This window comes from Musca domestica, unplaced genomic scaffold, assembly GCF_030504385.1.
Source record: "Musca domestica strain aabys unplaced genomic scaffold, Musca_domestica.polishedcontigs.V.1.1 78, whole genome shotgun sequence".
Taxonomy (NCBI): Eukaryota; Metazoa; Arthropoda; class Insecta; order Diptera; family Muscidae; genus Musca; species Musca domestica.
The window spans coordinates 1,002,738-1,027,605 of NW_026712403.1; the positions used below are offsets into that span (position 1 = coordinate 1,002,738).

Sequence of the window (24,868 nt, forward strand, 5' to 3'; positions counted from 1 at the left end):
TATGTTTCTTCAGTTGCCTGGATACCTTGGTCACAATCGTTCTGCATTCGTCGATTGAATCCGCACCCGTCATCAAATCGTCCATATAAAAATCTTCTCGTATAATCTTTTTTATATGTGTGTCAACTTCTGGATCGTCTCCTATTCTAAACAGACTCCTCACTGCTAAGAATGGCGCTGCTGTTGTTCCATAAGTGACTGTTGTCAATTTATATTGCTGAATCGGCTGCTTTTCATCCTCTCTCTACAATATATACTGATACTCCTGATCAGCTGGATGCACTTTTATTTGACGGTACATCTTCTCTACGTCCGCTGTTATCACGTAACGCCACATACGCCATTGTAGCATGATGTCAAATATGTCCCTTTGCAACTTAGGTCCCGTGTACATAATGTCATTCAAGCTCTTGCCATTTGTTGATTTTGCCGATGCATCGAAGACTACTCGTACTTTCGTAGTTATACTTCCTTCTCTTACCACTGAATGATGCGGTAAGTAGTACTTCCCTTCAACTGCTGCTGACACCTTTTCCATATGGCCCAACTCTTCGTACTCCTTCATAAATTTTTTGTAGCTTTCATCAAGATTTGGATTACGACGTAGCTTCTTTTCTATTGACAATAATCTTGCAATTGCCAGACCTTTCGAATCACCAAGGGATTTGTCATCTTTCAGTGGTAATGACACCACTATTCTTCCTTCATCTTCCACCACCGTCGTTTCATTGTACGTTTGCATGCACCAGTCATCTTCGATCGTCATACTTGATGGTGTGTCCACCTCCTCCAACTCCCAGAACCTTTCCAAGTTTGTCACTGCCGAATGAAATCTTCTGGATTTATCTTTGAGCTGAACTTTACCAGACAAGATCCATCCCAGTTTTGTTTTTTGCGCAAAAGGTCCTTTATCTTTCACTTGACCTTCTTCCATTATTTCAGAATAAAGGTCGCCGCCAATGATCAAATCTACTCTGTCGCATTTATTAAATAAAGGATCTGCTAGCGTATAGTTGTTCCATTCTTCCATACTGGTTTCGAATGATTCTTCTGGCTGTGCACTCATCACTGTTGGCAGAACTAACGCTTCTGTGCGGAAGACATCATTACTCAGAAATCGAGGTTTCATATCCAACTTAACTTTGTATTTTGAGACCCCAACGGGTGTACTGCCAAGGCCATGAATCACGGTGTTATTTCTGATCCTCGGGAGTCCCAAAATTTGAGCGGCTTCCTCTGACACCGACGTCACTTGAGATCCTTGGTCGATAATAGCTCTCATTATCACATATTCTCCGCTTATTGCCCGCACTTTCACTTGTGCTGTTGCTAGCAATACAGTTGAATGATTCTCCTGTGTCACCATCGTTGCTTTTGAACCGCTGGAATCTTTTTTCGTCTCTGCCTTTTTTATGCCTTTTTGTTCGTTCACGTGTAGTAGTGTATGATGTCGTCCATTACACGTTTGACACCGCTTGTAGCTGAGACACTTTTTATCAGTTTTGTGATTCAAACAGAAGTAGCACATTTGAATCTCTTTAGCTTTGTTTTTTCTTTCGATTGGTGTCATTTCTAAATACTTTCTGCAGTCAAACATTTTGTGTCCCACTCCATTGCAGACATGACAAGACTCCTGCATTTGATTGACTCTTTTTTCGAATTTAAATTCTTTCTTTGCCACCAACGAGTCCCCTGCTGCTTCTAACGCTAAAAATTGTTGCTCTAAAAACTGGATCACATCTTCGAGTTTCTGGATTTCTCTTGGCTTCTTTATCTGTTGTTCGTATAATCGCAAACCATTTTTGTCAAATTTCCTTAGGATGACTCTGGCGAAGAATGTAGCTGTATTTTCCAAAGGTATCTTCATTGACTTAAGCCCTTGAATACTGTTTTTGGTAGTATCTAGCATCTGCTTCACGCTGTTTGTTGACTCGGTGTCCATTGATGGTTGATCCAAAATTGCGTCAACCAATTTGTTGAAAAGTACTCTTCGATTTTCGTACCTTTCCTTCAATAATTCCAACGCCTCTTCATAATCGCTATCTTGGGTTCGAAGATGTTGAATTATGCGGCTCGCTTCTCCTTTTACAGCCGCTTTCAGCCTATGCATTTTTTCCACGTTGGTGTAGTATGGTGCGTCGTGCACTAGGCTTTTAAATAAGTCATGAAATGATTCCCATTCACTTATATTTCCCATGAATGTAGGAACTTCAATTTCTTTTTTATTTATTATTGTATAAGGCCTATCGACCTTTTCTGCTTTTTTCGGTTGAGTCTGTCTGATTTCTGCTGCTCTAATTGATTTCTTCATTAATAACTGTCTCCATTGAGCCGCAATATCCGAGTCGAATCTGACCTCCTTTTCAGCGGCATTTATAAGACCTTCGGTGAATTTATACGCATTATCCAGCTCATCTTCTGTTTGAAGGCAATCCATCATATCCATGGTCTGTTCCATATGTTGTAGCAGACCTCTTGTCTCCACCTCGTACTTGGTCAGTGCCGAGCCTTCGATCGATTCGTCTTCTTGGGAATATGGCTCCATAGCCGCATCCCTTCTTTCCCCAGCCTTTTTACTGAGATTTGAAGTCCCCTCGTCTTTTGTACTCGCCGTCACTACCATTTTCCTTGCCGTAGCCTCCTTCTGACTCGGCTTTGGAGAGATTAGCAATTCATTCATTGCATCCCTTTCTTCATTGTCGTGGATACGCTTTGTTGTTTCAATTTCAAGATTGTTACTGTTATCTGCCACCACTAGTCTATTTTCCGTTTCGTCTTTGAAACAGCTCTCATCTTCAGACTGCATACCTTCAGTTTCAGCGTTTTTCTTTCTCATCTTTTCAATTAATTTGCGGATGTCCATCACCAATTGCGGCATTGATGAGACTACTTCGCTGTTCTGGTAGTCACCGAATGTGCCAAACTGAGTTATTATAACTTCGTGATTTTTACGGAAGTTTCCATATTTTTCCTCGAGCGTCCTTTCCATGACTGCCAATCTATTAGGACGTGTTGGTTCCTCCAACTGGCTCTTCAGATCTGACAGAACGTGGTGGATATCTTTTTGGGCATCGCATAATTGTGTAAATTTCTTCATTTTATTTTATTTTTTTAATTATTAATTTTCACTGGTTCTTTTTTTTTTAAATTAAGGTTTCGAAGGACCAAACTGTTCGCGGAAGAAATGAACGCACCGTTGGAATATTTTTACTACACCGAATTTATTTATTAAAAATATTTCTTAAGAACTAGTTATGATAATATGACTTAACCTAAATTATCATTAAGTGTAAATGAGAGAGAGATAGATTCTAACTGTACACATGCATATGCACCATGCCACCATAAACCTTAGGAGGAGGTCATACACACACATAGCTATCTTACATGTGGCAAGCAAACATGCTGTACTTGCTTATCAGTCTGAGTAAAGATTACATCCCATAATCTAACTCCACCATAATACATGCAGCAACTGAAAATTCTGTATTATTTATTTCTAAATCGAAGGTCTGCTCACTGCAGTTTCTTATCTTACTTAAAGACCCCCACATGCTTGCCCCTTTGGTGTTTGTATTTATTTGTGGACTGTACATTTGTTAACAATCCTTTCCACAACTTATCTCCTCTATTCAACTAAAATAATTTTATGAAATCTGTTCACTCATCCGTGAACAACTTGTTTTAATATAATATTTAATATAAGTGATATCATGCACGCTATAGTAACCTATAACTGCTCTTAAGTCAAATGTTGATTGGTGGTATGATCTACTTGAAAGAAATAATAAATACCATTTGACTTTTCATTACTGGTCGTACCTGACTTAACACTGTAAAAAGTATTGGGAGTTGCAAAGTTCGCTCAAAATTGCGCTATCATTTCTTGTTCTATATATTAAATTATTTTTCTTGTACAAATTTTGCCCTTTTGTGGGGGAGTTCGGAACTCGATCTATCTATATATATAAAAATCAATTGTTGTTTGTTGGTAACGGAATCAGTTGAAAACGGCTGGAGCGATTTGCATAATTTTTTGTGAAAACGTTCGTCATACCCCGAGTTAGGTTTTTAAAGAAAAAATATTGATCACGCCTCCTTTTACGCCCACTATTACGATTTATCTAAAATCTTTATATTTGCCAAAATAATGAAGATATCGGTTTGAGAATTATTACACGAGATGCTGTTGGCTTTCCATCCAACCCTAAGTACTTATTTAGGGGCTGAGGAACGCGCGTACTTTTAAATCTATCTCTCTATATGTAAAAGAAAGTTGTGTTAGTTACTAATTTTTTAACATAAAACCGCCGGTCTGATTTTAACGATTTAGACAAATTCGGAATTGCCTCTTGGCAGAAAAGAATAAAATCCAAAAAAAAAAAAAAAAAAAATCGCGTAAAAATGTGAAATTTGATCATTTTCATTTTGACTATTTTCGAATGTACATTTGTAGTGTTTTTTTTTTTTTTTTTTTTTAATTCTAATATGATGGGAAGTTTTTTTTTGGGTTGTATAAAGCCACAAGGGATAAAACTGTTATTTATAGATTTTTATTTATTTATTCGTAATACCCAATAAATGCATAAAATCTATAAATAACAATTTTATCCGTTGTCGCTTTATATGAAAATTTTAAAATCGGTAAAAATCGACAATTTTTCAATGGAATCGAATTTCTAAATAATAGTACATTCTACCGACAAACTTCGTAAGGGCCTTTAAAAAATTGCCGCAAAAAAATCATCGAACCAGTTGAAGATTCTTTTTCTTTTTTCTATATTGAAGTGTAAATTTTTTTATTGGTTTGAATTCTGAATGAATAATATTAAAAATGAAATGAGGGCGCAATACTATGCTAAATGCTTTCTACTCCAGGACCTACATCGTGCTTCAGCTGGAAGATGCGAACACATTTAAACAAACAAAAATGACCGAAGAAGCGTTATGGGGTTAATTTCAAAAAGTGGACCTGCTTCTTTCATATGACAATAAATTGTCAAATGAGAACACAAAATGCAAAATACATTGGGACTGCAATCAGTCAAATACCGACTATAAAGAACGCAAAATAGAAATTCTGCCTAAACATTCAAGATACCTTTAATCGCTTTGGCAGGTATGGTATGGATCATAACCCCTGATAACGGAACAACCCGATTTCAAGTATATTCTACATTTTAACCATATTTTTCGTACTAATTTTAGCTTATGTTGATAATTTAAGAAGAAACCATCTTTGCAAATAATTATCACGTTGTGGTATCACCATCATATGATTTAAGGTATTTTCGGGGTCTTGACCACTTTTTTCATTTTTTGACCCTTATTTGACATCTTTGTTTCTAAGGGGGAAGAAAACCTCTTCTTATAATTTTTTTTCGGAAAAGTGCGCATCTTAGTCTTGAGGCTACCTGGGGTAAAAAACACTGGGGTAGAAAATCATCTTACAGATAATTATCCTCATAGGAATTTATTTAAGTATAGTCCCCACATTAGTATACCCCCAAGTTCACTTTCCCTACCAATGTGTGGTCAGAAAAGAAAATTTGGTATTCTATTGAATTTGTAACCCCCAAGAGAATATTGGTTGGGAACGTAGATTTGGGATGTACGTCTATATGAAATAAACTCCGAAATGTCAATCTGTCAATCATTACTCATAATCAAGTCATTACTTATAATCAAAATTGGAGTAATTATAATGGCGTCATTACTTATAATCAAAATTGTGCCGCATACATAAGTCAGATATGTGATTTATTATGCTTTAAAGACTAAAAAAAAATTATTACACGTGATACTGTTGACTACCCATCCAATCCTAAGTATTTATTTGGGGGCTGAGGAACTAACCACGCCTACCTTTTAATCTTAATATATCAATATGTATAAAAGAAAGTTGTGTTAGTTACCACGCTTATGCTTCAAGAACCGCTTATCTGATTTTAACGATTCAGACAAATTCAGAATGGTCTCTTGACAGAAAAGGAGAATATCCAAAAAAAAAATGCGTAAAAATGTGAAATTTTAAAATTTTCATTTTGACTTTTGAAATGTACAATAGTAATGTTTTCCATTTTGACTTGCTATTTTCTAATGTACATTTGTAGTGTTTTTTTTTAATTCTAATATGATGTGTAGTCTTTTTGGGGAGTAAAAAGCGACAATGGACAAAACAGTTATTTATGGATTTTATGTATTTACTGGGAAATTGGAATTTTACGAATAATATCATTTTAGAAGATAATAGGCTATGAACCAAAAAAATCAATATTTTAATTACTTTTTAAAACGCTAAAACATCACGAAAAAGGCAATCTCATTGCAAAAATTATAAAATCGGGAGAAAATGAAAAACAAATTAATGGAATGGTAAGGACCTTCAAACATTTGCGGTAAAAAAAATCAGCGAACAAGTTGAAGGTTTTTTTTTTCAATCTATATATATATATATATAAGTCTATTGTTGTTCGTCGGTAATGGAATCAGCTGAGAACGGCTGGACCGAGTTAGGTTTTTAAAGAAAAAAATATTGACCACGCCTACTTTCACTTGATTTATCTAAAATCCTTATATTTGTAAAATAATGATAATATCGGTTTGAAAATTATTACACGAGATACTGTTGACTTCCCATATAACACTAAGTATTTATTTGAGGGCCGAGGAACTGACCACGCCTACTACTTAATCTATATATATATATACAAATCAATTGTTGTTCGTTTGTAATTAATTCAGTTCAGAACGGCTGGATCGATTTGGATATTTGGATAAATGTTCGTCCTACCCTACGTCCAAATTTCAAAAAAAAAATCCGGTGAATAATGTCGCTAAAATCATCAAAATACCGAATATCAGGAGGTACCGTTATATAGTGGGTATACGAAGACGTAGGGTGCAGTATCCACTACGAACTACAAATACGAAATTTGAAACAATTCCGGTGAATAATGTCGCTAAAATAATTAAAATACCGCATATCTGGAGTTACTGTTATATGGGGGCTATACGAAGAAGTGGACCCACACAGACACTTTTCTGTCATAGGCTGTTATTACGAACATCAAATACCAAATTTGAAAAAACTTTAAAAGTGTTGACATATCAATGTTCTCATATCATGGTTCTAAGTCAACATTTATATCAAAGTTTAGTTTTTTTCAAAGAGAAAAGCTTAACTTTTCATCTTTATTAGGTTCTTAAAAATATGCATTATACACTAATGCTACGGGCCAGCAACGCGGTCCGGGTCAGCTAGTGTTTTATAATAATCTTACGATATACCCAGTGTGGATCAAATCGGATACTATTTTCGAGAGTTATCATTCTCACTAACCAGACAGGCAGACGAACGCACACCGCTATATCGGCTCCAAATGTCCTGAAACGGAGTTGGTCCAAAAATACCTAGTGTATCAAACCGTTATTTCGATGAGGCACTTCAAATCAAATGATATATACGATATGTTGCCATATTGCTGAGGGTATACAAAAATCCTCAATTTTGGTTCATAATTTTCATTTCCAAGTGTACTTGAGAGTACCTGGTTTATAGGTTAAAATTTTGTATGGTCATGGAAGTCCATATTTTGGCATCGTTCTTTCTTTGGGTTTTTGTCATATTTTCCATTTAATTTCAGACAATTTTGATACTTTGGGTTGTAATTATGTAGAAACGCTTTCAGTAGAAAATTTTCCAAGTAGTTTAATTATGTGATCTAACCTATTATATAGCTCAAGGATATGTTTTCGCCGATGTACAAACTTTGTTCTGCAGCATGGTATTTGTGTTTGATCAATATATGTGATGTGATGTCTTATGGGGGCTCTATTTCCAGTCCCAAAATCAAATTCAAACATTATTTATATCTTGGTCGCCGTTGAGGTTATACAATTTTCGAGGAACACATATAAACCTCAATTATTATTAGGTATTTAATTATATTTTAGTTTTTTTCTTTGTTTATCTTTTTAGATTTTTTTCTTGAGCTTGGACTGTCTAATTATTCTACCCCAATCTGCCATCCGTATATTTGTTCCTTAATATTATCACAGAGCAAATAAGCTGAGATCTGCTGTAGTAAACAAATAAAATCTGTAAATATACGCACACACACACGTAGTTCCCCCAATCTGGAAAATATCCTCTTAAAGCGTGAACATTCAAGTATATAACCCCTCTTCCCCCCACTCCCTTCAATCCCTTAATGTAATTTTAATTAAGTGCAAGTCGATGGCAATGGTCATTTTTATTGGCGTTTATTGATGTTGAAGTTTAATATTGGCATGATACTGCTTAAGCTCCGGAGTGGGTGCAAAATATCTCGGTTTGAGGTGAGCGTAGATAGTGGCTGATGGCTCTTGGCACGACCACCTTCCGAGCTATATCTGGCATTTTTATATTGAAGTTAATGGCCAACTGTCTCATAACCTCATTATCGTTATCAGAGGCAACATTTACGAGTTCGTCGAGTCGGGTCCTTCGAAGTAATTAAATTCAAATGATTTCTGTAATTAATTATACGACACTTTCAGTGCTGCACAGACAGCAGTGATGGCATGCGGCCCCCTTGCTGTGGCTTATGTCATCTCTGATTTAAAAATGAATGTACGATTCGCACATCGTTGCACAGATTTGTGTCGGTTTATGGGACGAAGATTTTGATTTAATTGAATGAAAAGAAGAAGAACGGAAATTTACTGATGGCAGTGATGGATGAAATATTTTATTTGATTTTTGTGTGAGTGTGTGCACTGATATGGGACTATGAAATACGAGGTTTACATAAAAATTATTGGGAGTTTAACATCTTGAAGGGTATCCTTTTTGTATTTGTATATATAAACGGGTATAATGTAGCATCTTCAAAATACCATATATAGGGAGATACCGCTATATCCGAGCTGTCCGAGCTGTCACAGGCTGTAGCATCCATTACGAACTTCAAATACGACATCTCCAACAATTTCGGTGAGTATTGTACCTAAAATCGTCAAAATACCAAATATAGGGAGGTATTGATATATGGGGCCTATACGAAGACCTGGACCAGCATACAAAGTTTTGTGTCACAGACTGTAGTTCCCATTACGAACTCTAAATACGTAATTTGAAACTACTCCGGTGAATAATGACGCTAAAATCATCAAAATACCGAATATTGGGAGGTGCCGTTATAGGGGGCCTGTGTGAAGACGTGAAACTGCACAGACAATTTTCTGTCATAAGCTGTAGTATCTGTTACGAACTTCAAATGCCAAATTTGAAACAATTCCGGTGAATAATGTCGCTAAAATCATCAAAATACTAAATATAGGGAGACACCGTTATATGGGAGCTATACGAAGACGTGGACCTACATGAACCATTTCCTGTTTTATGCTGTAGTATCCATTACGAACTTTAAACACCAAATTTGAAACAATTCCGGTGAATAATGTCGCTTAAATAACCAAAATACCGAAAAAGGGAGGTGCCGTTATATGGTGGCTATACCATAACGTGGACCTACATGGCCCATTTTCAATACCAAAATTTCTGCGACATAATACACATTCGAGGAAAATTTTATCAACCTACTTCATTTCATTCGGAAGCTAGAGTGATTTCCACAGACGGATAGACGGACAGACATTGCTAAATCGGGCTTGCCTCAAGTACATCAAAGTACCGTCTAGCGCTCTAAAGCCAGCAAGGACTCAAAATAACCTAAATCTACTACCCACTCGAAATTACTCTCTTGCCATCATCCCCCAGTCACCGAAGTCATGTAATAGCATGAGACATTAATCACATCCATTACACGTTGAAAAGCATAAAAATAACCAGAAATTAGTGCAACTATGTGACAAGGGTCAAAAGAGCAGGCAACCAACTAAAGCATAAGCATGAGGAATAAACCGGGTCTGTTAATATTTACAAATGACTGCATGTGGTGTGAACTGTAGTAACACAACAAATTAAGATAGCAAAAAGCAAAAATGCCGAACAGCTCGTGTTGTGTATACTTAATTTACACGCACAGTATCACATCATACGCACCAATGTACCACCCCTCGCGTACTTATTACACTTGTAGCTATGAGTATCCGCATGATAGCTATGTTCTATCTTTAAAAGATATTAATATGCAAAACCACAAGCGCTAAACTTGTCCTCTTTGGGAGAGCGCGAATTCTCATAGACAAAGTTGTTATTAATTTAAAAATAACACCATACCCCCCTCTGTGATGGTTAAAAAAAGCGCAGGCAGCACCAGTTTGCCTTTCAATGGTAGCATCCATTTCAGTCTGCCTTCGGGTTTATTTATCAATTAGCTATGGCCATAAACAACGTGGCCAACATATATTCTATGCCAGCTATTAACTAATTGAGCCATTAATAAAATTATAATTTTCTTATCCCGAAGTTTACAACAAGTCGAAAACTTTTTATTGCTTACCAAAATTTATTCTATCATTTGGCCCAAATCTTCAAACGAAAGATAGCACTATTTCCTTTAATATTCTCTGTTAAAATAATTATGGAATAATAGAAAATTTTACAAATGACTTAGTAGTCTTTTTTTGCTGCTCCATCTTCTTCGTGTTGACCTGCTTTGGCTTTAGTTTGTTGGCCCGGGGCATTTTTGGCACCAACTCAAATGCTTTGATAAGCAAATGTTGCAGGTAGCGTGATTGTGTGTGGGTGTGTATGTCTGTTTGTGTGTGTTCTTTCCATTCTATTTTAAATTTTATTGGAATGCTTGGGGCTATTTGAAAATGTTGATTTTCTCTTCGATGTCACTTGGTTCCCCTTTTTCAAAATGGGAGATGGGGCAAATGGTAACCAAAGTATGGGAAATTATTGAAAAAGTTTACATTATTAAATTGTATTTTAAGAAATGGATTGGTTTAGATATAATTTAATTAAGCCATGATTGAATAAAACCGATTTGCACACTATGTACAGGTTTGTGAAAACTTAGTTTTATAAATAAGGACAAATTAAAACAATCTCCCTCGAAAGAGGGATTTGGATTATTTCGTAGAAGACTTGGGAAAGTAAATAATTATAAAATACTAGCTGACCCGGACCGCATTGCTGGCCCGTAGCATTAGTGTATAATGCATATTTTTAAGAACCTAATAAAGATGAAAAGTTAAGCTTTTCTCTTTGAAAAAAACTAAACTTTGATATAAATGTTGACTTAGAACCATGATATGAGAACATTGATATGTCAACACTTTTAAAGTTTTTTCAAATTTGGTATTTGATGTTCGTAATAACAGCCTATGACAGAAAAGTGTCTGTGTGGGACCACTTCTTCGTATAGCCCCCATATAACAGTAACTCCAGATATGCGGTATTTTAATTATTTTAGCGACATTATTCACCGGAATTGTTTCAAATTTCGTATTTGTAGTTCGTAGTGGATACTGCACCCTACGTCTTCGTATACCCACTATATAACGGTACCTCCTGATATTCGGTATTTTGATAATTTTAGCGACATTATTCACCGGAATTTTTTTTGAAATTTGGACGTAGGGTAGGACGAACATTTATCCAAATATCCAAATCGATCCAGCCGTTCTGAACTGAATTAATTACAAACGAACAACAATTGATTTGTATATATATATAGATTAAGTAGTAGGCGTGGTCAGTTCCTCGGCCCTCAAATAAATACTTAGTGTTATATGGGAAGTCAACAGTATCTCGTGTAATAATTTTCAAAGCGATATTATCATTATTTTACAAATATAAGGATTTTAGATAAATCAAGTGAAAGTAGGCGTGGTCAATATTTTTTTCTTTAAAAACCTAACTCGGTCCAGCCGTTCTCAGCTGATTCCATTACCGACGAACAACAATAGACTTTTATATATATAGATTGAAAAAAAAAACCTTCAACTTGTTCGCTGATTTTTTTTACCGCAAATGTTTGAAGGTCCTTACCATTCCAATTTGTTTTTCATTTTCTCCCGATTTTATAATTTTTGCAATGAGATTGCCTTTTTCATGATGTTTTAGCGTTTTAAAAAGTAATTAAAATATTGATTTTTTTGGTTCATAGCCTATTATCTTCTAAAATGATATTATTCGTAAAATTCCAATTTCCCAGTAAATACATAAAATCCATAAATAACTGTTTTGTCCATTGTCGCTTTTTACTCCCCAAAAGACTACACATCATATTAGAATTAAAAAAAAACACTACAAATGTACATTAGAAAATAGCAAGTCAAAATGGAAAACATTACTATTGTACATTTCAAAAGTCAAAATGAAAATTTTAAAATTTCACATTTTTACGCATTTTTTTTTTGGATATTCTCCTTTTCTGTCAAGAGACCATTCTGAATTTGTCTGAATCGTTAAAATCAGATAAGCGGTTCTTGAAGCATAAGCGTGGTAACTAACACAACTTTCTTTTATACATATTGATATATTAAGATTAAAAGGTAGGCGTGGTTAGTTCCTCAGCCCCCAAATAAATACTTAGGATTGGATGGGTAGTCAACAGTATCACGTGTAATAATTTTTTTTTTAGTCTTTAAAGCATAATAAATCACATATCTGACTTATGTATGCGGCACAATTTTGATTATAAGTAATGACGCCATTATAATTACTCCAATTTTGATTATAAGTAATGACTTGATTATGAGTAATGATTGACAGATTGACATTTCGGAGTTTATTTCATATAGACGTACATCCCAAATCTACGTTCCCAACCAATATTCTCTTGGGGGTTACAAATTCAATAGAATACCAAATTTTCTTTTCTGACCACACATTGGTAGGGAAAGTGAACTTGGGGGTATACTAATGTGGGGACTATACTTAAATAAATTCCTATGAGGATAATTATCTGTAAGATGATTTTCTACCCCAGTGTTTTTTACCCCAGGTAGCCTCAAGACTAAGATGCGCACTTTTCCGAAAAAAAATTATAAGAAGAGGTTTTCTTCCCCCTTAGAAACAAAGATGTCAAATAAGGGTCAAAAAATGAAAAAAGTGGTCAAGACCCCGAAAATACCTTAAATCATATGATGGTGATACCACAACGTGATAATTATTTGCAAAGATGGTTTCTTCTTAAATTATCAACATAAGCTAAAATTAGTACGAAAAATATGGTTAAATGTAGAATATACTTGAAATCGGGTTGTTCCGTTATCAGGGGTTATGATCCATACCATACCTGCCAAAGCGATTAAAGGTATCTTGAATGTTTAGGCAGAATTTCTATTTTGCGTTCTTTATAGTCGGTATTTGACTGATTGCAGTCCCAATGTATTTTGCATTTTGTGTTCTCATTTGACAATTTATTGTCATATGAAAGAAGCAGGTCCACTTTTTGAAATTAACCCCATAACGCTTCTTCGGTCATTTTTGTTTGTTTAAATGTGTTCGCATCTTCCAGCTGAAGCACGTTGTAGGTCCTGGAGTAGAAAGCATTTAGCATAGTATTGCGGCAATTTTTTAAAGGCCCTTACGAAGTTTGTCGGTAGAATGTACTATTATTTAGAAATTCGATTCCATTGAAAAATTGTCGATTTTTACCGATTTTAAAATTTTCATATAAAGCGACAACGGATAAAATTGTTATTTATAGATTTTATGCATTTATTGGGTATTACGAATAAATAAATAAAAATCTATAAATTACAGTTTATACTACCAAAAAAAAAACCTACACATCATATTAGAATTCAAAAAAAAAAAAAAAAAAAAAAAAAAAAAAAAAACACTACAAATGTACATTCGAAAATTCCGAATTTGTTTAAATCGTTATAATCAGACCGGCGGTCTTTATGTTAAAAGATTAGTAACTAACACAACTTTCTTTTACATATAGAGAGATAGATTTAAAAGTACGCGCGTTCCTCAGCCCCTAAATAAGTACTTAGGGTTGGATGGAAAGCCAACAGCATCTCGTGTAATAATTCTCAAACCGATATCTTCATTATTTTGGCAAATATAAAGATTTTAGATAAATCGTAATAGTGGGCGTAAAAGGAGGCGTGATCAATATTTATACCCTACACCACATAGTGGTAAGGGTATTATGTCTTTGTGCATTTGTTTGTAACATGGAGAAGGAAACGAGATAGACCCATAGTTACTTTTGAGAACCTTCATAGAATCACTTTCTGAGTCGATTTATGCATGTCAGTCCGTCTGTCCGTCCGTCCGTCTGTCCATGTATTCTTGTGAACAAAATGCAGGTCGCATTTATTATCCGATTGAGATGAAATTTTCCAAACAATATTTTTTTGGCCCAAGGACGAACCCTATTGAAACTGGTGAGAATCGGATCAAATTTAGATATAGCTCCCATATATATCTTCATCCGATTTCGGGTTAAATGTGCACCAAATGTCCACTATCAGTCCAAATTACCTGAATTTTGGCACACCCAACCGAGTTCGGCCTAGAAGCAAGTATATCAAATTTGGAGAAAATCGGTTCAGATATAGCTATAGCTCCCATATATATCTTTCATCCGATTTGATCTTTAAGTCCCTCACATTTCTACTATGCACTCCACAACCGTGATATTTGGTACCAGGTATAAGATGGAGCACAGAAATAGCTGTTTTAAATTTTATCGAAATTGGATATTTGGATATAGCTCCCATATATATCTTCATCCGATTTCGGGTTAATTGACCACCAAATGGCCAATATCAGCCCAAATGGCCCGAATTTTGGCACATGTGACCAAGATTAGCCTTAAAGCAACAAATTTGGAGAAAATCGGTTCAGAAACAGCTATAGCTCCCATATATATCTTCATCCGATTTCGGGTTAAATGAGCACCAAATGTCCACTATCAGTCCAAATTACCTGAATTTTGGCACACCCAACCGAGTTCGGCCTAGAAGCAAGTATATCAAATTTGGAGAAAATCGGTTCAGATATGGCTATAGCTCCCATATATATCTTTCATCCGATTTGGTGTTTAAGCCTCTCACATTCGTAATATGCACTCCACAAGAATGATATTTGGTACCAGATATAAGATACAGCCCAGAAATAGCTGTTTTAAATTTTATCGAAATCGGTTCAGATTTGGATATAGCTCCCATATATATCTCCATCCGATTTCGGGTTAATTGTGCACCAAATGGCCGATATAAGTCCAAATGGACTGAATTTTAGTACATCGGACCAAATTCAGCCCAGAAGCAAGTATATCAAATTTAGTGAAAATCGGTTCAGTTATAGATTTAGCAACCATATATATGTTTCATCCGATTTAGAGTTTTAGTCCCATACATTCGTAATATTCACTCCACAACTGTGATATTTGGTACCAGGTATTAGATGGAGCACAGGAATAGCTGTTTTAAATTTTATCGAAATCGGTTCAGATTTGGATATAGCTCCCATATATATCTTCATCCGATTTCGGGTTAAATGTGCACTAAATGGTCAATATCAGGCCAAATCACCAGTCTAGAAGCTAATACGTAAAATTTGGAGAAACCCGGTTCAGAGATAGCTATAGTTCGTAAAATGCACGATAGAATTAGATAGATTTTGATTTTGTACCAAATATCTCATAGAGCTCTGAAATGCCCTGCATAAACCTTTTTACAAGAGCTCTATTAAATATGCATAGTGGTGTAGGGTATCATATAGTCGGCCCCGCCCGACTTTTGAGCTTTCCTTACTGGTTTTTCTTTAAAAACCTAACTCGGGGTATGACGAACGTTTTTACAAAAAATTATGCAAATCGGTCCAGCCGTTTTCAACTGATTCCGTTACCAACAAACAACAATTGATTTTTATATATATAGATAACAGAATAATTATAGTCCTTAGATTCAAACATGACATTTTTTGAATATCACTTAGCCAATAGTCTGGCGGGACCGACTATATAATACCCCACAACAATGTGCATTTTTCGAGGGAATTGTTTAAATTTTCCTATTTCTAGTTCTGTTAAAATCTTAAAAATACCGAATGTAGACGTATATTAGGGTCTATACGATGACTTGGTCCTGCATAGGCATCTTTTATCACAAGCTATTACAATAATCAAATGCGAAACATGAAAAAAATCTGTTTATAATGTAGCTAAAATCATCAAAATACCGAATTATGGAGGTATCATGGGGGTTATAAATGGACCTGCCCAGACAATTTTCTGTCATAGGCTGTAGTATCCTTTACGAACTTCAAATTCGAAATTGAAACAATTCCGGTAAATAATGTCGCTAAAATCATCAAAATACCGAATATCCGGGGGTACCGTTATATGGGGGCTATACGAAGACGTGAACCTGCACAGAAAATTTTCTGTCATAGGCTGTAGTATTCACTATGAAATTCAAATACCAAATTTGAAATAGTTCCTGTAAATAATGTCGCTAAAATCATCAAAATACCCAATATCGGGAGGTACCGTTATATGGTGGCTATACGAAAACGTGGACCTATATGGCGAATTTTTTGTCTTAAGCCGTAGTATATATTATGAACTTTAAATATTAATTTTGAAACAATTCCATACTATGGTGGAGGGTATAAAAATGAAGACACGTATATAAACGTTTTTAAAGTTAGAGAAGGTATGACCTCCCTCCCAGTATCAATATTTTTTTTGACAATTTTGGGTAAATATTTCTTAAATTTTTACATTTTATGTCTATAGTGTCTTCGACAGTGTTAATATTTGGCCGAAAAAGTCATTCATTCAAATTTTAGGAATCCAGCTCTATTCCTTCAACCAATAACCAATTTAGTAATATTTAGTACTTTCCGTAACATTATAGTACAAATTTCCAAAACCAGCTACCTCGATCTCAAATGCCAAAATGGATCTCAATAACAAATTTGAGGATTTCAGCTCTATTTCTTCACCCAATTCCAAATGTAGTACCATTTAGTACTTATGGTACAAATATAATGCGAATTTCCCATCTGTGGTTATCAAATTGTGGGATTCCAGCCCCATTCCTTCACCCAACACCAAATGTAGCACCATTCCGTACTTTTCGTACAATTATAGTATACATTTCAGAAACGACAACCATATCTCAATTCCGGATACCAAGAGAGACCTCAATATCAGATTTGAGGATTCCAGCTCTATTTCTTCACTCAATACCAAATTTAGTACCACTTAGTACATTTTGAATAGTTATAGTAAGCACTTACAAAACCACTACCAGGTTTCAACACCAGATATCAACAAATACCCCAATATCATCATATATCGAGATTTCAGTTCTATGCATATACTCAATACCAAACTCATTAAGATTTTGTACTTTCCGTACAACTGTAGTACGCATTTCCAAAACCACCTGCATATTTCAATTCCGGATGCCAACAGGAACCTCAATATCAAATTTCGGGATTCCAGCCCTACTCCCTCACCCAATGCCACATATAGCACAAATTACTCTTTTTCGTACAAATAAAGGACTCATTTGTAAATCACAATCAAAGCTCAAACGCAGATACCATTAGTAATCTAAATATCAAATTCCAAGATTTTATTTCTCTCCCGTTTACCCAATACAAAACATAGTACCATTCAGTACTTTTCGTGCAATTATAGAACACAATTCCATAACACCTCCATACCTTAATTCCGGATACCAACAGAGACCTCAATATCAAATTTGAGGATTTCTCCCCTATTCCTTCCTCCGATACCAAATTTAGTACATTTTATTACTTTTCGTACAATATCAATATCAAATTTGAGGATTTCCGCTCTATTCCTCCAACCAATACCAACTTTAATAACGTTTGGTACTTTTCGTACAATTAAAGTACCCATTTTGAAAACCATCTTCATAGTCCAGGCTACACATGAACCGCAACCCTAATACAAAATTTCACATTTCAAGCACTATATGTTCACCCAATACCAAATTTTACCAAATATAGTACTATTTACTACTTTTCGTGCATATGTGGTACACATTTCCAAAACCACATCTTTATCAGAAACCCACCACCAACAGGGACCCCAATTCAAATTTTTAAAATTCCAACTTCATTCGTTCACACTAAACCAAACCTTCCCAAACTAGGTACCATTTAGTAAAGTTCGTACACTAAGTGCACAATTTCACAACCATCTTCATATATCAAATTTACTTTCTAGTTTTGATTCTCATACCAATTTTTTTTTTGCTCTATCCTTTCACATAGTACCATATAGTATCATGTTAGTAGTTTAGCACCATTTTAAAACTTTCCATAACCCTAAAGTTCGAGATTCTAAATACGCTTTGGAAGATCTATACTGCACCCATCAGTGACTCTCATTCCAAACTTTAAAAACTCAATCATAATACCTCATAGGTTCTAATTTCCAAAGCTCCTTATACACCCCAATCCTATACTCATATTGTGGTCCCAATTCCAAACTTCAGGACATTACCCTTATCGGTTCGCCCAAACAAAAATTGTACCAACTTTAGTACCATATAGTACACATAAGTACGAATTTTTAAATTTTACGACTTTACCCCTTTCAGTTCGCCCAAATACATATTGTACTAAATTAAGTTCCAGTACACATAAGTACGAATTTTCAAAGCTAACACTACGCTCCAACAGCAATCTTAATTCCAAATTTCATCCGAATTTAGTACGTATAAGTATAATTTCCAAAACTGCTCTCATATCGCAATCCTTCACTCTAAGAGTAATCTTAATTCCAAATTTCAATATACCAGTTCTATTTGTTCTCCCAAATCCGAATTGTACAAAGTTTAGGAAGATTTAGTACACAAAAGTACAAATTTCCATAACTACCTACATCATGCAATCCAATAAAAAATGTATTTCCAAATTTCAGGATTACAACTTTAAATGTTCTCCCAAAAATAAAATTGTGCCAAATTTATTACCATTTAATACACATAAGTATGAATTTCCAAAGCTCCTGAATTCCCTAATCCTACACTATCATAGTTCATATCATGTTCATTTAAAATTTCAGGATTCCGGCTCCATCCTTTCCATCAAATTCAAGTTGTACTAAATGTTGTACCGTTTTATTATTATTATTATTATTATTTATTATTATTATTATTATTATTATTATTATTATTATTATTATTATTATTATTATTATTATTATTATTATATTATTATTATTATTATTATTATTATTATTATTATTATATTATTATTATTATTATTATTATATTATTATTATTATTATTATTATTATTATTATTATTATTATTATTATTATTATTATTATTATTATTATTATTATTATTATTATTATTATTATTATTATTATTATTATTATTATTATATTATTATTATTATTATTATTATTATTATTATTATTATTATTATTATTATTATTATTATTATTATTATTATTATTATTATATTATTATTATTATTATTATATTATTATTATTATTATTATTATTATATTATTATTATTATATTATTATTATTATTATTATTATTATTATTATTATTATTATTATTATTATTATTATTATTATTATTATTATTATTATTACTCTAAGCTTACCCATTTGAAGCACATAGAGTACGCAACAACTAAAGCTGCCAAATAATAACTCAACTGAGCAGACTAATGGCCGATGTTGGTGGACCTCTGCCAAGTAGGAAGAAAATTATTATGGAGGCAAGTCACAGCATACTGCTGTATGGTTCGGAAATTTGGACCCCAGCACTAACAATTAAAGCGAGAACGAGTAAATTGCTTTCTGTTCAGCCTATCGCATTGTGTCTGCTGATGCCGTGTTAGTTATTGTCGGAATGATTCATATAACATATGTCAAGCCAGGGTTCGGAATGAACAACAAGCAGAAAACACCAGCTAAGAAACTTTAGAAAAATGGCAAGCAAGATGGTAAAATGGAACTTATTGTAAATTTACACGTAAACTAATCCCAGACGTACAGGACTGGTAAAACAGGAAATACGGAGAGGTAAATTAATACGTAACTCAGATGCTATCAAGTCATGGGTACTTTCGAAAGTACTTATACAAAATGGGCAAATGCAGCTTTCTATTCTCTGTATATATGAATAAGAACAAGTGACGGACGACGTGAAACACACTTTTTTTCTAGTATAACCGTTGGTTGGAATTACGTAACAACCTTAAATCAGAGATAGGCCAGGTTTCATTGAGAAACATAGCAAGAAAAATGCTGAAACACCTTCTCCGTAAGAAGAAGGCAGACCTAGATACTTTCCCCTAAAAATGAAATGTATAACAAGCGGTGCCTGGACGCAGGTTCAACAATAGAGACATTGGTCAAACACACCACAATGGGGGTCCACCTCGATGTAATGCGAAAGTAGTTCCGAGACTTGGCATAAGCTCCGGAGTGAAAGAAGGTGTGTTTTTAGCCGGTATAGACCAGAGCCCGGCACACGACGAATGTGACGACATCGTTAGATGCGTAAGGCAAATTCCCATTCCTACCCGAAAAAAATATTGTTATTATTAACAATATTATTTATCATTCTAGAACTATTTTGAAATATGAAATTCCATGTTTAAGCGAATATTTTTCCATAACTTTATTTGCATTGCTTTCGGGTGGTAGTGATGAAGGTCTTTGCATGGTAGCCTCTTCCCAAATTTGGTCCCTAAAACTTCTTTCGCTTAAAGCAGTGTTATTAATTTGAAAACATGAAAAATGACTTTCAGCTCGTCCCACATCATTTCTTGAAATTACTCCCACACTTTGAGAAAATAATTCAAATTCAAAAAAAGATGTTGACTTGAAATGGGTATATGTTTTTGTGTTTACAGACCCAACCGGCTGTTGACATAAAAATAAAATCATTTGTTTGGGTCGTGTGCTGTGCGAAAACATAAAAGAAGTCATTGAGACGTTTAAAATTGGATCAACGTTTGTCTCGTGTCTTTCAACAAGAGTTCTTCTGTTTTATTCTAACAATTACGGAATGTGTTCGCATCGAATGGATACATGCGGCTGAGGTTTCGTTTCTTTGCCACTCAATAGTTTATGTGTGTTTTATTAAAGAAACACTTTGGCACTTTTATTTGTCTTTTCAATAGAAAACAAACGTAAAACCTGATGAGAACCTCGCCGGAGAAAATTGTACTTTTTTTTTGTTTCTGTTGTTTTGTTTACACTTGGCTTTTCACATTCTTACAAATTCACACGAACGCTCACTCCCTATCAACTTGAAATGCTCACAAGAAACTTACATGTGGCTTAAAAGTGCCCATACCTTTGTGTGTATCTTTACGCATTGTTGTTGTTGCTGTTTATTCAACAACAATGACAACGCTTGCATGTCTAACCGGGACTTGGTGTTCCATAGTCATTTTTAAAGCTACGAAAAAACGTTGTTCTCAACTACAAGTGTGGCCGGACAATACATTTCCACGCCTACGAATTGAAGTGTTTTATGAGTGCGTTGTAGCAGACAACTGCTACAGTGGTTGCAAAGTGATTGAAAGAGTGTTATGTTGAAATACACAGAGCAATATTGCAAGCAGTTCCGTGGATGGAGTCATTAAAATGTCGAATATCGAAAGGAGATATCATTTAAGCTATAGGAATACTTGGACTTATGTAGACTAAAATCTGCTACTTTTCTCCAATACCGAAAGGTCCTTTTTTATGGATTCTATACCAAAATGTTAGGCAACACAATATGATCGAAATTTTAGCCACCTACGTCGATCGTTTAAAGATTAGAGTGATTACCACAGCATTCGGGCATGCTTATATCGGCTTACAATTTAACCTCGATGGCAATCACCTTGTAAAAAAATAAACACTTATTCAAGACCTCTCTTAATATACAATTTCCTGACCGCCCATAAACAACACAACCCAAGATAATATCTGGAAAGAAAGCTGGGTGGAATAGGACTTTTTAATATCCAAAAACATACATGAGAGATAATTAAATGAAGGCACTAAAGCAACACATTAATCATTTTAAAAATTAATTAATAATTTTCAGGATTTCAGCTCTATTCCTCTACGCAATACCGAATTGAGTACTATTTAAAACTTCTCCATATACACAGACCACCCATTAACAGCGACAATAATATCAAATCTCAGATTTCAGACACTAACTGTTTATCTAATACCAAATAGAGTCAAAACAAAAAACAAGTTAAAAAAACTGTAAGTTCGGCCTGGCAGAATACCCTCCACCATTTGGTACAAATTTTGCAATTTTCAAAAAATTTAAAATCCATTAAAAATTGTTTTAAAATCTTAAAAATACCGACTGAAGCCGTATATTAGGGTCTATACGACGACGTGGACCTGCATACGCAACTTTTGTCATAAGCCCGCACAGACAATTTTCTGGCATAGGCATAAATAATTCCGGTAAATAATGTCGCTAAAATCATCAAAAACCCGAATATCGGGAGGTACCCTTATATGTACGAAGATGTGGATCTACATGGCACATTTTCAATTCCAAAAATCCTGCAGACATAATACAAATTTTAGTAAATTTTTATTAAGCTACTTCATTTTGTTTGTAATCTAGAGTGATTTACACAGATGGACATACGGATAGACGGATGGACATTGATACATCGACATAGAATTTTATGCTGATCAAGAATATATTTACTTTGTGGGGTCTAAAATGTATATTTCGAGGTGTAACAATCGGAATGACATACTTAATATACCCTCCATACGATGGTGGAGGGTATAAAAATAGTACTATTGTACTTTTTGTGCACAATTCCAAACCCCCATTCTCATGCCAAATTTAAAGTGTTTAGTTCTACCTGTACGAATTTCCAATATCCAAAGTCTACTCACTAAGACTGACCTTCATGCAAAATTTCAAGATTTTAGCTCCAGCCGTTTCGTCTGGATGTAGATTCTCGTTCAGTCAGTTATTTCACTACCTTTTATTATATATTTATAAGTTCCTTGCGTTTAGGTAAGATTTATGCTGTTAAAGTCTTCAGGACCTATAGTAAAATTTTATTACATATCATTTTGTGGAGTACTACGATCGCGTCTAAAGAGAGTATTTAGCCACAGTGCACCAAAAAGACCCGTTTATTGACTGACTTGAGTTTTAACATGTTCGGCCAAAATATGTCTCAACATTTTTTTGGGGAACTTGCCCCCCTATTTAGGTTATTTATTTAAATTATTTCATAACTTCAAAATACCGAATATTATCGGTTGCTAACAGTCAACCTCTTCGCTCGTTAGTCCTTTGAGTGGTTCTACAGAGGGAGAGAAAGAATACTCCCGGGATCTCAAGCACTGTTAATTCCCGTTAGGGCCCAGAAGATACGGTCTGTTCCTACGCTATAGTTTAAACCTAAAATACCGAGAACCCAAGGGGCACGAACTCTTCAAGGGTTTAACCTAAAATACCGAGAACCCAAGGAATACGGACTCTTCAAGGGTTAAACCTAAAATACGAAGAATCCAAAGGGATACGAACTCTGCAAGGGTTTAAGCTAAAATATCGAGAACCCAAGGATACGGACCCTTCAGGGTTAAACCTAAAATATCGAGAACCCAAGGGATACGAACTCTTCAAGGGTTTTGTCTAACGTTCCGAGAACCCAAGGGATACGGACTCTTTAAGGGTTAAACCTAAAATATCGAGAATCCAAGGGATACGAACTCTTCAAGGGTTTTGTCTAAAGTTCCGAGAACGCAAGGGATACGGACTCTTTAAGGGTTAAACTTAAAATATAAAGAAGCCAAGGGATAAGAACTCTTAATGGGGTTTTGTCTAAAATACTGAGAACCCAAGGGATACAGACTCTTCAAGGGTTAATGAGTATATGCAATACTCTACTCACCTAAGGAAAGAAACTACTTCGCTGGGGCTTTGTTCATTCTGACTCTCACGCACTTGTCGCATTTGCCACTTTGTTAAAACAACTGCTCCCCATCCGTCAATCACTTTCCTTTTTATATCATCGTCCTGATCCCCTTTTGTAACAAGCAGCAACCAATCATCACCGAAATTGATCTTAGTTATTTCGCTTATAAGCCAAGAACCGCTGTGCTGATTTTGACAATTCTCACCAATTCGAAATGGCCTCTTGCCAGAAAAAAGTTAAAATCTATGAGAATCGCGAAAAAATATGTCAATAAAAAAGTGAGTATTTTTTGTGACATATTTTAAAACTTTTGTCATATTTTTTATCACAAACGATGTTTTCAATTTGATTCAATTTATTAATTTTGAATTGTGCATTTAGTAAAATTATTTTGTTACACTCTACAACACTATGTGTTGAGGGTATTACAGACAGGTCGTAATTATCGTCCGATCCTCACGAAATTTGGCATAGTGTAGGGTTAGGGCTAAAATGGGCCAAAAAATTAAATTCTTTTGATCTTGCAGTCGATCTATAGGTCACAATTGAAATGTTGTGCAGAATATTTCTTTCTTTAACGCTGTTCATTTAAAACTAAGTTTCGTCTTACTTTCAAGCAACAAGTTAAAAAGTATCAGTCGGGCTTGCCGACGGATGTATACCCTCAGCCTATGTTCGATTATATAAATATATTTTGTCTTGTGTTATGATTAATATGATATAATTTTTGCAAAGTGCCTGGGTCTTACATCAAATTTTATAAGAGTTGTAATTTTTCAAAATTTTGACCATTTGTGGGGGAGGTACTTGATGGAGTGAACCGATATTACCTATCTCCGGACTCGATTTAAGTTTGACAAAAATATCACGATGTACCAAGTTTGGACCAAATCGGATACTCACTTCGAGAGTTATCGTGACCCCCCGCCAGTCAGACGGATTTGGTTCAAATAGACCTAGGATCTAAAACCATTATTACGACTAGGTACATTTTGACCGGATTACAGTTTTGGCAAGAATTATGA

At 34.7% G+C, this 24,868-nt stretch overlaps 1 protein-coding gene across 1 annotated transcript; it reads right to left on the reverse strand.

The window, feature by feature from the left end:
- Positions 1-244: 244 nt before the first annotated feature.
- Positions 245-3,097, reverse strand: LOC131806500 (uncharacterized). The gene has a single exon (XM_059130638.1). The coding sequence runs from the start codon at positions 3,095-3,097 to the stop codon at positions 245-247; it is 2,853 nt and encodes a 950-aa protein (XP_058986621.1).
- Positions 3,098-24,868: the final 21,771 nt, after the last annotated feature.

What these genes read in the sequence shown, in the direction of transcription:
- LOC131806500 (XM_059130638.1), bottom strand. Translation starts at nt 3,097, where the DNA reads ATGAAGAAATTTACACAATTATGCGATGCCCAAAAAGATATCCACCAC.